Source organism: Antechinus flavipes, chromosome 1 (genome assembly GCF_016432865.1).
Source record: "Antechinus flavipes isolate AdamAnt ecotype Samford, QLD, Australia chromosome 1, AdamAnt_v2, whole genome shotgun sequence".
In the NCBI taxonomy this organism is placed as follows: Eukaryota; Metazoa; Chordata; class Mammalia; order Dasyuromorphia; family Dasyuridae; genus Antechinus; species Antechinus flavipes.
This window is the reverse complement of record NC_067398.1, coordinates 628824162-628837106: the sequence shown is the minus strand read 5'-3', so window position 1 is coordinate 628837106 and position 12945 is coordinate 628824162. Positions and strand designations below refer to the sequence as shown.

The 12945-nt window shown below is 36.2% G+C and overlaps 1 protein-coding gene across 1 annotated transcript in view; it reads right to left on the bottom strand.

Moving 5' to 3' along the window:
- TG (thyroglobulin) overlaps window positions 1-12945 on the bottom strand; it is a 359469-nt gene that overhangs the window by 162020 nt on the left and 184504 nt on the right. The window contains exons 36-37 of the mRNA XM_051971107.1: window positions 5424-5558; window positions 2630-2794 (exon numbers count right to left, since the gene is read on the bottom strand). Coding sequence (XP_051827067.1) covers window positions 2630-2794; window positions 5424-5558 — 300 coding nt within the window. The remainder of the gene's footprint in view (window positions 1-2629; window positions 2795-5423; window positions 5559-12945) is intronic.

Genomic DNA, 12945 nt, shown 5'->3' with positions numbered 1-12945 from the left:
TTACAGAGTGTTGTGAGGAAAGTGTTTTGCAGATTGTAAAACACTACAGAAACATTGTTAATTGGCTTGTGTTTTCCAACATCTCAGTAACTCAGTGATCACCATCTGTTCTTCTGTCTCAAAAGTTATTAACCTGAGCTATGACCAGAAACATCAACTCAAGGACTAGGAAGATCCAGTGGTCACACTATAACTTGTATATTTCTTGGTGTTACTATTACTCCTCTGTCTCCTTCATAAGATTTCCTATTTGACTTGAAAATCGAAGAGATTTCTAAGCATTCGCCATGTGAGAGCACTGTCTGACTCTCGCAACCCCTGGAGGCCTGGTCTGTTCCAGGGGAAGTTGGTTCTTTTTTGGAATCTGACAGAGGAAGAATATGACAGGGTAACTTTTAACTTTTTTAATTAAGAATTTTAAGAGGATGCAAATTTGATTTCCCACAGACAGCATTAATTATCACTTCCTTCAGAGCTGTCAAAGTGAATCTTAATCTGGTGTATATCAAATAGACATGTAAAAATATTAGATGAGCATTTCTGTCCTTTGACAACTGTGATAAGTGCTGTAAGGTCTGTGTGGAATGCAGGTGTTAACAGGACATTGGTAGCACTGGATTTAAAATTAAAAATAAAAAAATAACTGAACAATAGTAACTAGGTGGCACAGTGACCAGAGTGCTGGACCTGTATTCTGGAAGAACTGAATTTAAATATGGCTTTAGTCATTGGTGTATGTCACCGTGTGACTGTGGGAAAGTTACTCTGTCCTAAAATGGGAATAATTACAACACCAACCTCTTCAGCTTGTTATAAGTTATAATAAATAATAAATTATATTTGTAAGAATGCTTTGAAAATCCTGAAATGTTATACAAATGCTAAAATTATTATGTGACCTAGAATATAGAATGCTGGACTCTGGAAAATTTGAATTTGAATCCTGTCATGGACCTTTATTAGCTGTGTGACCCTGAGCAGGTCACCTCATCTGATTTGCCCCAGTTTCCTCATCTGAAAAACGATCTGGAGAAGGAAATAGAAAACCACTCCATTATTTAAGCCAAGAAAACCCAAAATGGGGTCACAGAGAGATTCACAAGAGTGAAATAACTGAACAATGACAAAACCCACATCCTGAAAATGATGTAAAGTTCCTTTGTTGCATTTGAAACCAATTCTTATCCATTCAAGGATCAGAGATCTCTATTTGGATAGTCTATCCCTAGGGTAAGTTCTAGTGATCCTCACTCATCCTAAGTTACTCTTATTCATCTATTAGCACTCTACCTTGTACATAGTAAGTGCTTATTAAATGTTTTTTTCCCCACTCATTTATTCATTCACTTCCACAGATCCTTCATAGAACAGCTGCTCCCCATGATGGAAGCTTTCTTCTGTGTTGTAACTTTTTAAAAATACCTAGAGAATCTTCAATAGATGTGATTGATCACTGCATGATTGGGCCACACTATTTTAAAGTCACATCTCCTTAATGGTGCCACATTATTCTATGTCTTTTGTACAGTTCATTAAGAACATTCAGTATAAATAAAAAATGTATTGCTTGATTTTACAGAAATCTGATGTCTCCAACTTAAGAAAGTTTATATTATGGATTAAGGGGCAGTCTCTATTGGAAAAAATATTCTAATGTATTCTCCTAGGGATCATACATACCTCACTTAAAGAGAAGAATGGTATCTGAATTCCAGCTTTAGGAGTGTAGAAGCAGAGAGTGCTTCCCTTCAGATCCACATTTTGTTTTCCTATTCTTTTAAGCCCAACTCAAAGATCAGTAATCTTCATGAAGCCATTTTTGATCCTCCCAGTTAGTAATATAAGTTAGCTGCAGTTTTATTTTATTGGTAGTACAGTAGCTAGAACTCTCTGGATATTGAATCAGAATGATCTGAGTTCAAATGTAGCTTTAGACATTTATTATGTGTGTGACTCTATGCAAGTCCCCTGACTGTCTCATGTTATCTATCTATAAAATGAAGATAATAATGGTTCCTACCTCCCAGGATTGTTGTGAGGATAAACATGGGATAACATTTGTAAAGTGACTTTTCAAACTTTAAAATGATATACAAATCCCATCATCATCAATATTACTATTATTATTATCCCTCTACAAGACTGAAAGCTTTTTGAAGACGAAGACTGAATCAAAAGTAAATGTGTATATTTCCCATTACCTACAAAATAATAATCAAACTAGAGTTATATCAGTAAAAAGGAAGATAGAAGAAAAGGAAGAGGTAGAGATAGTTTATTCTAGGCATGGAGTCATAGGATAAGAATGGAGGCTAGAAAGTAGTTTAGACACTGGAACATATGGATACATAAGGAGGAAGTATGAATTAAGCCTGCATGGTGAGATGGAGTCAGATTATGAACGGCCTTGAATGCCAGTCAGTAGTTGAGGAGATATTTTCTTGCTACTCTTCAAACAAAACCTCATGAGTATCACTTTATTCATGCTTTGGGAAAATAAAGTCCTCCAGGCTTATCAGATTTTCCATTCAACAATAAAATACCATCCCATCCTGCTGTTCCCAACCACGCTCTTCATCCAGTAGACTTACAGGTCAATCCTTTGAATCTACTAATATTCTTAGTTTACCTTTCTTCCTATAAATATAGGTAGCCTCCTCTCGGAGCAAGAGTCGGCAGCTGTGCCCCTGTAGACCGTGCCTGCAGCTGTAGGTATCTGGATAGAACACACAGCGGACAGATGTGGGCCAGACTTCTAGGGTTGTGATGTGGCAGGCTGGCTTCTGGGAACATTCTGGGAGAGAAGAGAGAGAATAGTGAGAGGAGGACAATGTCCAGTAGAGAAATGCTAAGGAACAAAAATCAAACAGGGATGTGTTGATCCCTATATCCTTGGGTACTGCTATAAAATATGAGAATGGCAGTAATAATATTAATTAGCATTGATAGTATTAACAACACATAGTGCATGTTATCATTAATAATGTTACATGTATAATATATTACATATATAATAGGAGACTACTATAACATGATATATACCTCTATCTCTATATAAAAATAAATTTTTATATTGTAAAAAATAAATTATCATATTCTATTTTTTAATCAGTTAATTTGTATTTGTGTAAATAAAATAAAAATATAATTAAATTATTTTAAATGATAAAATATATAAGTATATATATTTATAAATATATATGTGTATGTGCGCACACACACACACACACACATACTTTAAAGTTTGGAAGCATTTGGAAAACATTTTGTCCATAAAATCAGGTCTATCACATAAATAGATTAAAATTTTTTATTCCCACTCATATAGTTAGTAAGCAGGTTAGAACTAAGATTTAAACCATGATTTCATGATCCCATCTCTAGAACTATTTCTATCACCATGAAACAATAGTGAAGCAAAGGTACATTCTCTCTCTGACTATTAATTTCCTTGAGTATAAAATGTTCCCTATGTCACAGGGCTGGTAAAAGGAAAGCTCTTGCCAAAACAGTAAATAACAATACAGACATAACTTATTAATTTGGAACCAGAATGTTTATGTACAACAATAATGTGATGTTAGAATATTGATGACAACCTCAGAACCTTGAAATGGTTAAAAGTGTTATACATTCTGTTTCTGATTAATTTATTATCAAATCTTTTTGCATCTCAATAATATTTCTATTCTATTTCCATTAAGGCTCTGTGAGATACTATATGTTTTGCATATTATAGGTAATTAACAATTATTTGTTGAATTGAATTTAACATTTCCTTTGACTGTTCTAACATCATACAGGATTATATATTTCATTAGATACACATGACAATGTATATGTAATGTTCATCAGGTGCATTACCAGTGCCATATTTTAATTGTCATACAAACCATCTAACCTCTTATATAATTTAGCCAAATCTTAAAATGAACCAAGAATACATAGGTAGGTGGAAAAAGTCAGGATATTGTATGGTGACTCAGGAATTAATCAAGTCAGATAAGGTCTACTGCAATTCCTCCATTTTACAAGAGGAAGAAATTGAGTCTCTGAGAATGGGAGTGACCTACTCAATGTCCTGCACATAAGTACATGACAGAGGGAGGACCAGAATCCAGGTCTTCTGGAAGGGATATTAGAATTCAGAATTTTAGGACCAGAAGAAGGAATCTAGTCTGCTTTTCTACAGAGAAGTAAACTGAGATCCAGGTAAGAGAACCTTGCAAGAGAGTTACTTGCTGGGGTTTTCAATATAATTCAATTCAGTAAACATTACTAAGCACCTACTATGCAAATCAGTGAGGCAGTTTGGGATTGTGAATAAAGTAGGTGGGGAACCAATCTCAGAATCAGGAAAAAAAATGGGTTTAATTCCCTCCTCTGATACAGGCTGACTATGTAAACCCAGGTAGGTCATTTAACTTCCAAGTGGCCACAGGCAACTGCCTCTAAGGTACAGAGTCTAAGTAGTAGCCTAAAATCTATATCAGTGAAATTATTAGTCCAATAACCCTTCTTTCCCCCTTTTTCAAATGTGCAAGACACTATGCTTTTGTATTGATCCATCAGTTTCTTAATTTCCTATAAATCTGTGTATCATCATCATCATTTTTGTTATCATTGTCATTGTCATCAAAAACCACAAGTTGTTATTCTTGTTGTTGGTCATTCAGTTATGTCCAACTTTTTGTGACCCCTTTGACCACAGCACACCAGAACCTTCTACCTTCCACTATTTCCCAAAGTCTGTTCATGTTTGTTTCTTCCATGACATTATCTATCCATCTCATTCTCTGCTGTCTCATTCATCTTTTCCCTTCAATCTTTCCCAACATCAGGATCTTTTCTAATGAATCCCATCTTCTCATTATATGGCTAAATATTTAAACTGCAGCTTCAGTTTCAGACCTTTCAGTGAATAGTAAGAATTACTTCAAGTATTGATTGATTTGATCTTCTTGCTTTCCAAGAAGTTCTTCTCTAGCATTCAACAATTAGTATTGCCATAATGCTTTAAGGTTTATAACACAGGCATTATTTCTTTCAGTCTTCATAACAACCTCCTAAACTAAATTATACAATTATCTTCCTCTTAAATTATCAACTTTCTCCTAAAGATGGAGAAAGTGAGGATGGAAGAATAAATGATTTGATTTGCACCACAAAACTAGTAGGTATCTCAGGCTGAATTTGAACCCATATCGTTTTGATTAAAAGTCCAACACTCTATCCAGTGTGCTACTAGTTGCCCAAATGTCAATGTACAACCTTGGCTGCTAGTCTTTCATTTTGGGAGTTCAGTTCCTTCTAGTGATATCATTGTGCCATATTCAAAATCCCAAATGATTCTTACACAAGGTCATACCCCAAGGTAGTTTGAGAGTCAATATTCTGAAAAGCCTAAAGGCAGATTTTCTTACCTGACAGGCAGAGGTCTCTGGCAGCAGAAAAGTTGCTGGAACCATCCAAACTGATATGGGCTACATCAAAGTTCATGATGGATGAATCAATGAGAGCTGAAGAGATGTCCAAGTTCTGCCATGATTTCAAAGAGACTAAGAAAGAGAACAGATGAAATGAAAATGAAAAACTGGATCCAGAACAATAAAATGGTCAGGTTGACAAAATGGCCTTAAAACTACTCAACCAAGCATATGCCATGTCTCCTTTGATGTTTATTGGTATTGTGAACAGAGCACTAGACTCTATACCATAAGCCCTGAGCCTGAAATCTAGTGCTACCACAGTATTATTTTGGTTACCCTGGGAATATTATTTGATGTGAGTCTATTAGTTGTTCAGTTATTTCAGTGTCATATCTGACTCTCTGTGACATTCTCTGGGATTTACTTGGCAACAATCCTGGAGAGCTTTTCCACTTCATTCTCCGGATCATTTTGCAGATGAAGAACTGAGTCAAAGCAAATTAAGTGACTTGCCCCGGATCATGCAGCTAGTAAGTAGCTGAGGCCAGATTTGAACTCAGAAATAAGTCTCCATGATTCCAGCTCAGCAACCTATCCACTGTACCATCCACTGTATTCTATCTTGCTTAACTAAAATAAGGATAATAATAAAGGCTACAAAAGCTATTGTGATCTCTGACTGTCTTGAGAGCCACTGCTTGCAGGAATAAGGAGATAGTGCCACTTTCTTTTTTATGGGTCAGACAATGTCTAGAATATTGTGTTCACTTCTTAGGGGTACAGTTAAAGAAGGGTATTAGTAAATTGGAGAACATTCCTGAGAAAACCTGAATGATGAAAATCCCTGAGTCAGGGCTATTAAAAAGATATGTTGATGATATTCAGGATAGGTAGGGAAGAGAAGAATCTTGGATGACATGATAATGATATTCTACTGTTTGTAACTATTCTACAGAGAGAAGAAACTAGATTTGTTTTCTTTGGCTCCAGAGAGAAGACCTAGGATTTATGGGTGCAAATTGCAAAGAAACAGATTTAGTTGTAATATATGAAAATATTTCCTAATAGAGTTATCCAAAAGCAAGATAGGTTGTTTACTTCAGCAGATAAAGGTCTCCCCCAAATTAAAGGTCTTTAAGTAGCAATAACAGGTATATTATAATGGAACCTCATTTAGGTAAGTGTTGGATTAGATAGAGTCAAATCTTTTCAATTCTAAATTTCAGTGATTTTGTAAAACTTACCCTTCCTATCTCATAGAGATGTATTAAGGATGAACTAAGATAATATGTGTGTCTATCACTTTGAAAATTCAATGCTATATAAATATAAACTATTATCATGATGACTACTTCTCCCCTTCTCTTCCTATTACTCCAATTAATACTACTATTACTACTACTACTATTACTACTTCTACTACTATGACTACTACTACTACTACTCCCCCAACTCCTACTCCTTTTATGGACAATGTATTCCCTAAAAGGCACTAGTATATTATTCTAGTTCCCTTTCCTGACCTCATTTTTCATCATCCACTATGATTTTTTTGGTTAACTAGGGTCTATAAATATCACTAAGATCAAACAATCAATTTTGCTTCAGTTCTCAATGAAAAAGGACACAAAAGATTCATAAGCATGCATTAACAAAATACAGAAATTTTTATCAACCTATCCCTTTCATTATAATATCTTAGGACATAAAAATAACTTAGTAGAAAGGCGGAACACATATTTCACTTTCATATTCATCTGTTAGACTTTGAGCTCTTCAAAAGCAGGGACTAATTGGCTTTGGGCATTTTTTATTTGTTTGTTTGTTTTTTTAGTATTTCTTTGTATCCTTAGGGCTTATAAGGCACCAACCTCGGTATATAGTAGGGACTTAACAAATGCTATATGATTTGACTTGTCCCTAGAGAACTAGGGACTAGTGTGTTGCACCTGAAGACATAAGCAAACTCCAGGGTGATATAGTAAAAAGGGTACTGCTCTGGTTTCAAGATCCAGTTCTATCCTTTACTAGTGAGCAAGTGATTCTGAGCAAGTTCCATAGTACTTCAGAGCCCTAGTTTCCTTTTTCTTCAGATGAAGCTAAAATATTTTAAAGCAGCTAGGAGGCACAATGAACAGAGTACTGGCCTTGGAACCAGGAGGACCTGAATTCAAATCTATCTTCAGACACATACTGATTGGTTGACCCTGGCAAGATTCTTAAGCCTGTTTACTTCAGTTTCTTCATCTATGAAATGAACTGGAGAAGGAAATAGCAAACCATTCCAGTATCTGCCAAGAAAACCCTAAATGGGTCAGACAGGACAGGACAGGACTGAAATGACTTGACACAATAATACTTCAAATATCTATCTCATAACATTGAAGTATTTGTAAAGTATAAAATACTTTGTTTTGTTAGCCTGTAAAGTTAAATAAATGTAAGCATCACTATTGGTTATATATCTGCTTACTGTCATTAAAGTCCATCATTTTGGCACCAACAAGATGAGGAGAATGTCATCAAGAGTACTAATAGCTAATATTTAATTAACTCTTTGCAAGATTCTCCCAGTGATAAAATATGACTTCAGAGCTGGGAATTTTGGATAAAGTATAGAAGGAGCATATTCATGTAGCAGGGTAAGAAGGCACTGAACACTAGGTGCTGATCTCCTTCAACAAAGGAAATTCAGAACTCCTAGGGAAGGACTCTGAGTGAGTGTTTAACTGAGAACCCATGAAGTTGGAATGCTATATGTCTTTATTTTATGTTTTTTTTTAAACATTATTCTGAGAAGGGGTCTATCCATAAGCTTTACCAGACTGACAAAAAGGTCCATGACAAAAAATTTAAAGAAGCTTTGAATTAGAGGAAAGCAGTTGTTCTTCATATCCCCATTTGGGAGTTCCTTGGCAAAGACACTGAAGTGTATTTTCTCTTTCCATTTCCTTCTCCAGATCATTTTACAAATGAGTAAACTTAAGGAAACATCCTGAAGTGATTTGCTCAGGCACACAGCTAATAGTGTCTGAGACCGAATTTGAACTCATGAGGATGAGTCTTCCTGATTCCAAGGTTCAGTGCTTTATCCACAATGACACCTAGCTACTTACTAAGAGGAAGATTAGATTAAAAACAAACACTGGAGAAAGATTATGGTCTGTTAGTTGGGAAGTAATGGAAAGAATAAATGATGGTGAGACATTCTAAAAGACAGAGGTAGTTTTGTACAGAAGGAGAGTTCCTGTGATCCAGCGGTGGGTTGATAAATGTTAACAAGCAGCATTCCATTATATATAAAATACAACTACAAAAAAAAAAAACTTTAAAATATAATCTATTATTAATATTTTCTTTATTATTTTCATAAGTTTAGGCCAAACCAAAAAAGTTTAATTAAAACCCTGATTACCAAGGTCTAAATAATGACAGAAAATTCAACAATATGCTTTTTTAAGCCGGTAGGAATAGGTTCCAGTACATGTGGGCATACAATTCCATTAATGTTACTTAGAACTCTGTAAGGGTTTCTCTGATCATACAGGTTCTCTGAGGACTCCAGAGTATGCAAAGCTGAGGACATTATCCTAACATCCTTGAATGCCTGATTTTTATCTCATGTTATACAGATGACTTATCTTAGGTTTTGGTTTGTTTTTGTTTTCTTAAATTCCCCTGCAATTCTTCATTTCTACTATAAGTTAAAGAAGTATTTCTGAAATTGGGACCAAACTAAGCTACCTATTTTGAGATGATGATCGCACTGCAATTTTGGCTCAGGATGGAGAGTCAATGTTGTTTCCATTTCAGCATGTAGGATGTCAAATGGCCAATTATGGTCTTAAAATAAAGAACTTGGCTTTGGAGTGGGTGTAACTTAATGTCTAAAGATGATGATTGTTACTGAAGAGTAACTAGAGCACGGCCAGTGGAAAGAACCATACGTGGAAAATGATCTGTGTTTCAGTCTGAGCTCTGCTTCTCATGGATTTTCCAATCTTTGGCAAATATCTTCATCTCTCTTATTTGACTCTAGAGGTTTCAGCTTCCTTATTTGAGAAATGAGGGTATTGGGTTAGAAGTAAAACTTCTTCTGCTGTAATATTGCAAAGATGAGCTTCTGACATTGAAACCTAACCCATATCAGTCACAAGGCCAAAAAAATAAAAATTTTTAGCTTTCTATCTCTTTCCAGGCTCCATTCCTTTGAGGAACAATATGGTATGATCAAACTGTACTTGTAGACTAAAGATTTGAATTTGAGTTCTTTTGCTGCCATTTATTGGCTTTATGGAAAGAGATGGAGATTCATTTGGAATCTTCTGTAGTCAACTCTTTCTACCAATGTAGGTACCAGGGGACAAGGAGCTTTTTATTTTTAAGCTACCTGGGTTATTCACACTGGCTTGACTGAATGAAGTGGGGGGGAAGCTTTTAAAAGCTAGAATCAGTATACCAACACCAATAAAGAGAACATAATTAGAAGACTTTTTTTATTTGGCAGCAAATAGTTATTTGTTCAGTCATGTCCTACTTTGTGACCCCATTTGGGGTTTTCTTGACAAAAATACTGGAGTGGTTTGCCATTTCCTTCTCTAGTTCATTTTACAGATGAGGAAATTAAGGCAACCAAGATGAAGTATCTTGCCAAGGATCACACAGGTAGAAAGTGTCTGAAGCCAGATTTGACTCATGAATCTTCCTGACTCCAGGCCCAGCATTCTATCCATTCTATCACCTAACTGCCTGGAGATGGAAAATATGAATGCTTTATTTCTAGTGAGACTCTATATATACGCCCCCAGATTAGTGTCAGAGAGTATCCAATGCCTGATGGTTACCTATCATCACCACCCTATCTCAGTTGCATGGAGATCATATCATATGCCCTTAGCAAGTCTCCCTGACTCTAGACCTAGTATTCCATTCACTGCACCACCTTTCTGCCCTTTGTTTTCATCCAATATCATCATTTCATTGTTTTTACTCACATGGGGCTTTCACTCTACTTCTGTTGATGAAGATGGGAATCAAGTAAGAACAATGAAAGGAGGAACAATTTGCCCAGTGTCACATAGCAGAGATTAAGCTTTATCCCAGTACAGTTAGGTGGCACAGTAGATAGAGTACTGGGCTTAAAATCAGGAAGACTCATCTTCCTGAGTTCAAATCTACCCTCAGATACTTTCCAGTTATGTGACCCTGAACAAGTCACATAACCCTGTTTGCCTTAGTTTCCCCATCTGCAAAATGAGCTGGAGAAGGAAATGGCAAACTACTCCAGTATCTTTGCCAAGAAATCTCAAATGGGATGACAAAGAATTGAACATAACTAAAGTGTCTGGACAACAAAGCCTTGATCTCTAAGTCTTTCTGCTTCTGAGGTCCTTATCTACCTGTCTCTAGCTTGCAGACCACACTAATAATGACAATAACAATAATAATGATGTGGATGATGATGAAAATAGGGAATAGGGAACTACAATATTGGAGACTGAATCTGTAGTGAACTTTTCTTTCACTTCCCTAGCCTCCCATGATGTACAAAAAATAAAAGAAAATAAAAATGTAGTAATGACTCTGGGTCTATGGGTTAAGTACCAGTTCTGTCACTTACTGCTACTTAGTAGCTAAACTGGAACTCATACAAGATGCTATTTTTGTATTCCTTCATTTGATTCTCAGCTTTGTTCAAATGGGATAATGCTACCCTTGAGAGACAAAAGAACAGAGCAACAGTGGCACTCATTACAAAGCAGCCATGCCTAGTTTCCCACAATAAATGCTTTCTTGAGCTAGGTGTAAACAGATGTGGGTCAGCAGAATCACACACATAGCATATATTTGGGATACTGTTGCTGCGTAATTACAAAAGTAACCTCTTTATAAAGGAAAGGGTTGTTTTTGTCTTGGTAAACTGATCAGTCTATCCCTAGTAAATCTGTTTAGTGAATTAGGATTTTATTTCTTTAGGAACACACTTTTTCTGAAGGCCATAGGAGGGCAGTTGGGTTGTAGCAGTGAAAATTCTATCTTTGGTCCTAGTCACATCCTAGAAGTCATCTGCCACATGTAATTACAGCCTTTTGAAAGCAGCCAAATCCTGAACATTTATTTTGAGATTACAGGCATCCCACAGAGACAGCTCCTGCTTTGTTCAGGTGTGGGCTCTGGCTGTTTCTGAGGGAGGTGGAAGCCACAATCTTATTATAGATCCAAGCCCAAGGGCAGTTCTAAGAACTCTACCCAAAGATGGTTCCAAGAACGCCAAGCATGCTTTCAAGTTTTCTTCCCAGTTAATGGTCAGATGTTCCATTTTAGTGCTTTAAGTGAAGGAATGTGTGTGGGCTTTCAGAAAGCAGGGGGCAGGATCTGTGTTAATAATGTAATGAGGGGTCTTATATTCAAAATTAATGGGGGCAGCTAGTGGAAAGAGGAAATAGTGGGGATGAGATATGTGCATAGTGGGCAAGAGTTCTGGACTGAAGTGAACATTCTTTTATTCGAAGTATAGCCAGAGATGACCTGATCCATTGGGACTGTCTATGTTTAAACTGATATAAGAATTTTCCCTTCTCATCTTCCCTTTCTGGCCTCCAAGGCAGCTCCAACCTGAAAAACCCATAATAACGATTTGAATTAAATACTACTTTATCCTTCTCCTTCCCCTTTTGTTATTGTTCAGTCCTTTTTCAGTCATACCTTATTTTTCTTGATCCTATTTGCGGTTTTCTTGGAAGAGAAGCCATTTCCTTCTCCAGATGAGGAAACTGGTGAAGTGACTTGTTTAGGTCACGTAACTAGTATTTGAAGCCAGATTTAAACTCAGGAACATGCATCTTTCTGACTCCAGGCCTGACACTTTACCCACTAAGCCTCTTACTTCAACTCATTGAGTACTAATCTTTTAGAGTGAAAAGTTTTCCATGATGAAAACTTTTTCATCACAGAACTTAGAATGTTAAAGTCAAAATGGACCTTAAAATAGAATATTATAACATAACATGCAATACAGAGCACAGAGATAAAAAAGAACACATACAACTAAAAATAGAATGCCAGAGATGGGAAGGACCATAGGATACAAAATATTAGGTCCTACAATAGGAGGATCTTCTGGGTGGCATGAATATTGGGGGGAGGAGGTGTGAAGAGAGCCAGAGAGATGAAGAGAGAAGACTATAACCATGGGGAAGCAGGCAATATTGGAGACAAAAATTTACCAACTTAAAACGTAGACCTATTGGATATCAGAGTTAGAAAATATTTTAGAGATTGTCTTGACTATTCCACCAATTTAACAGTTAAGGAAGCTGAAGGAGAAAAAGGTTATATCACTTGCCCAGGAATACACAGAGAACAGGTGAAGGAATCCAGACCAAAGTTATGTTCTTCTGACTCTTAGCCTTATGCTTCTTCTATTGTACTGCCACTTTCCAAAATCATTCATTGTTTAGATCATTCTGCTAGGATCAAAATGTAATTTTGACCACAGTAATTGAAATTTGGGGGG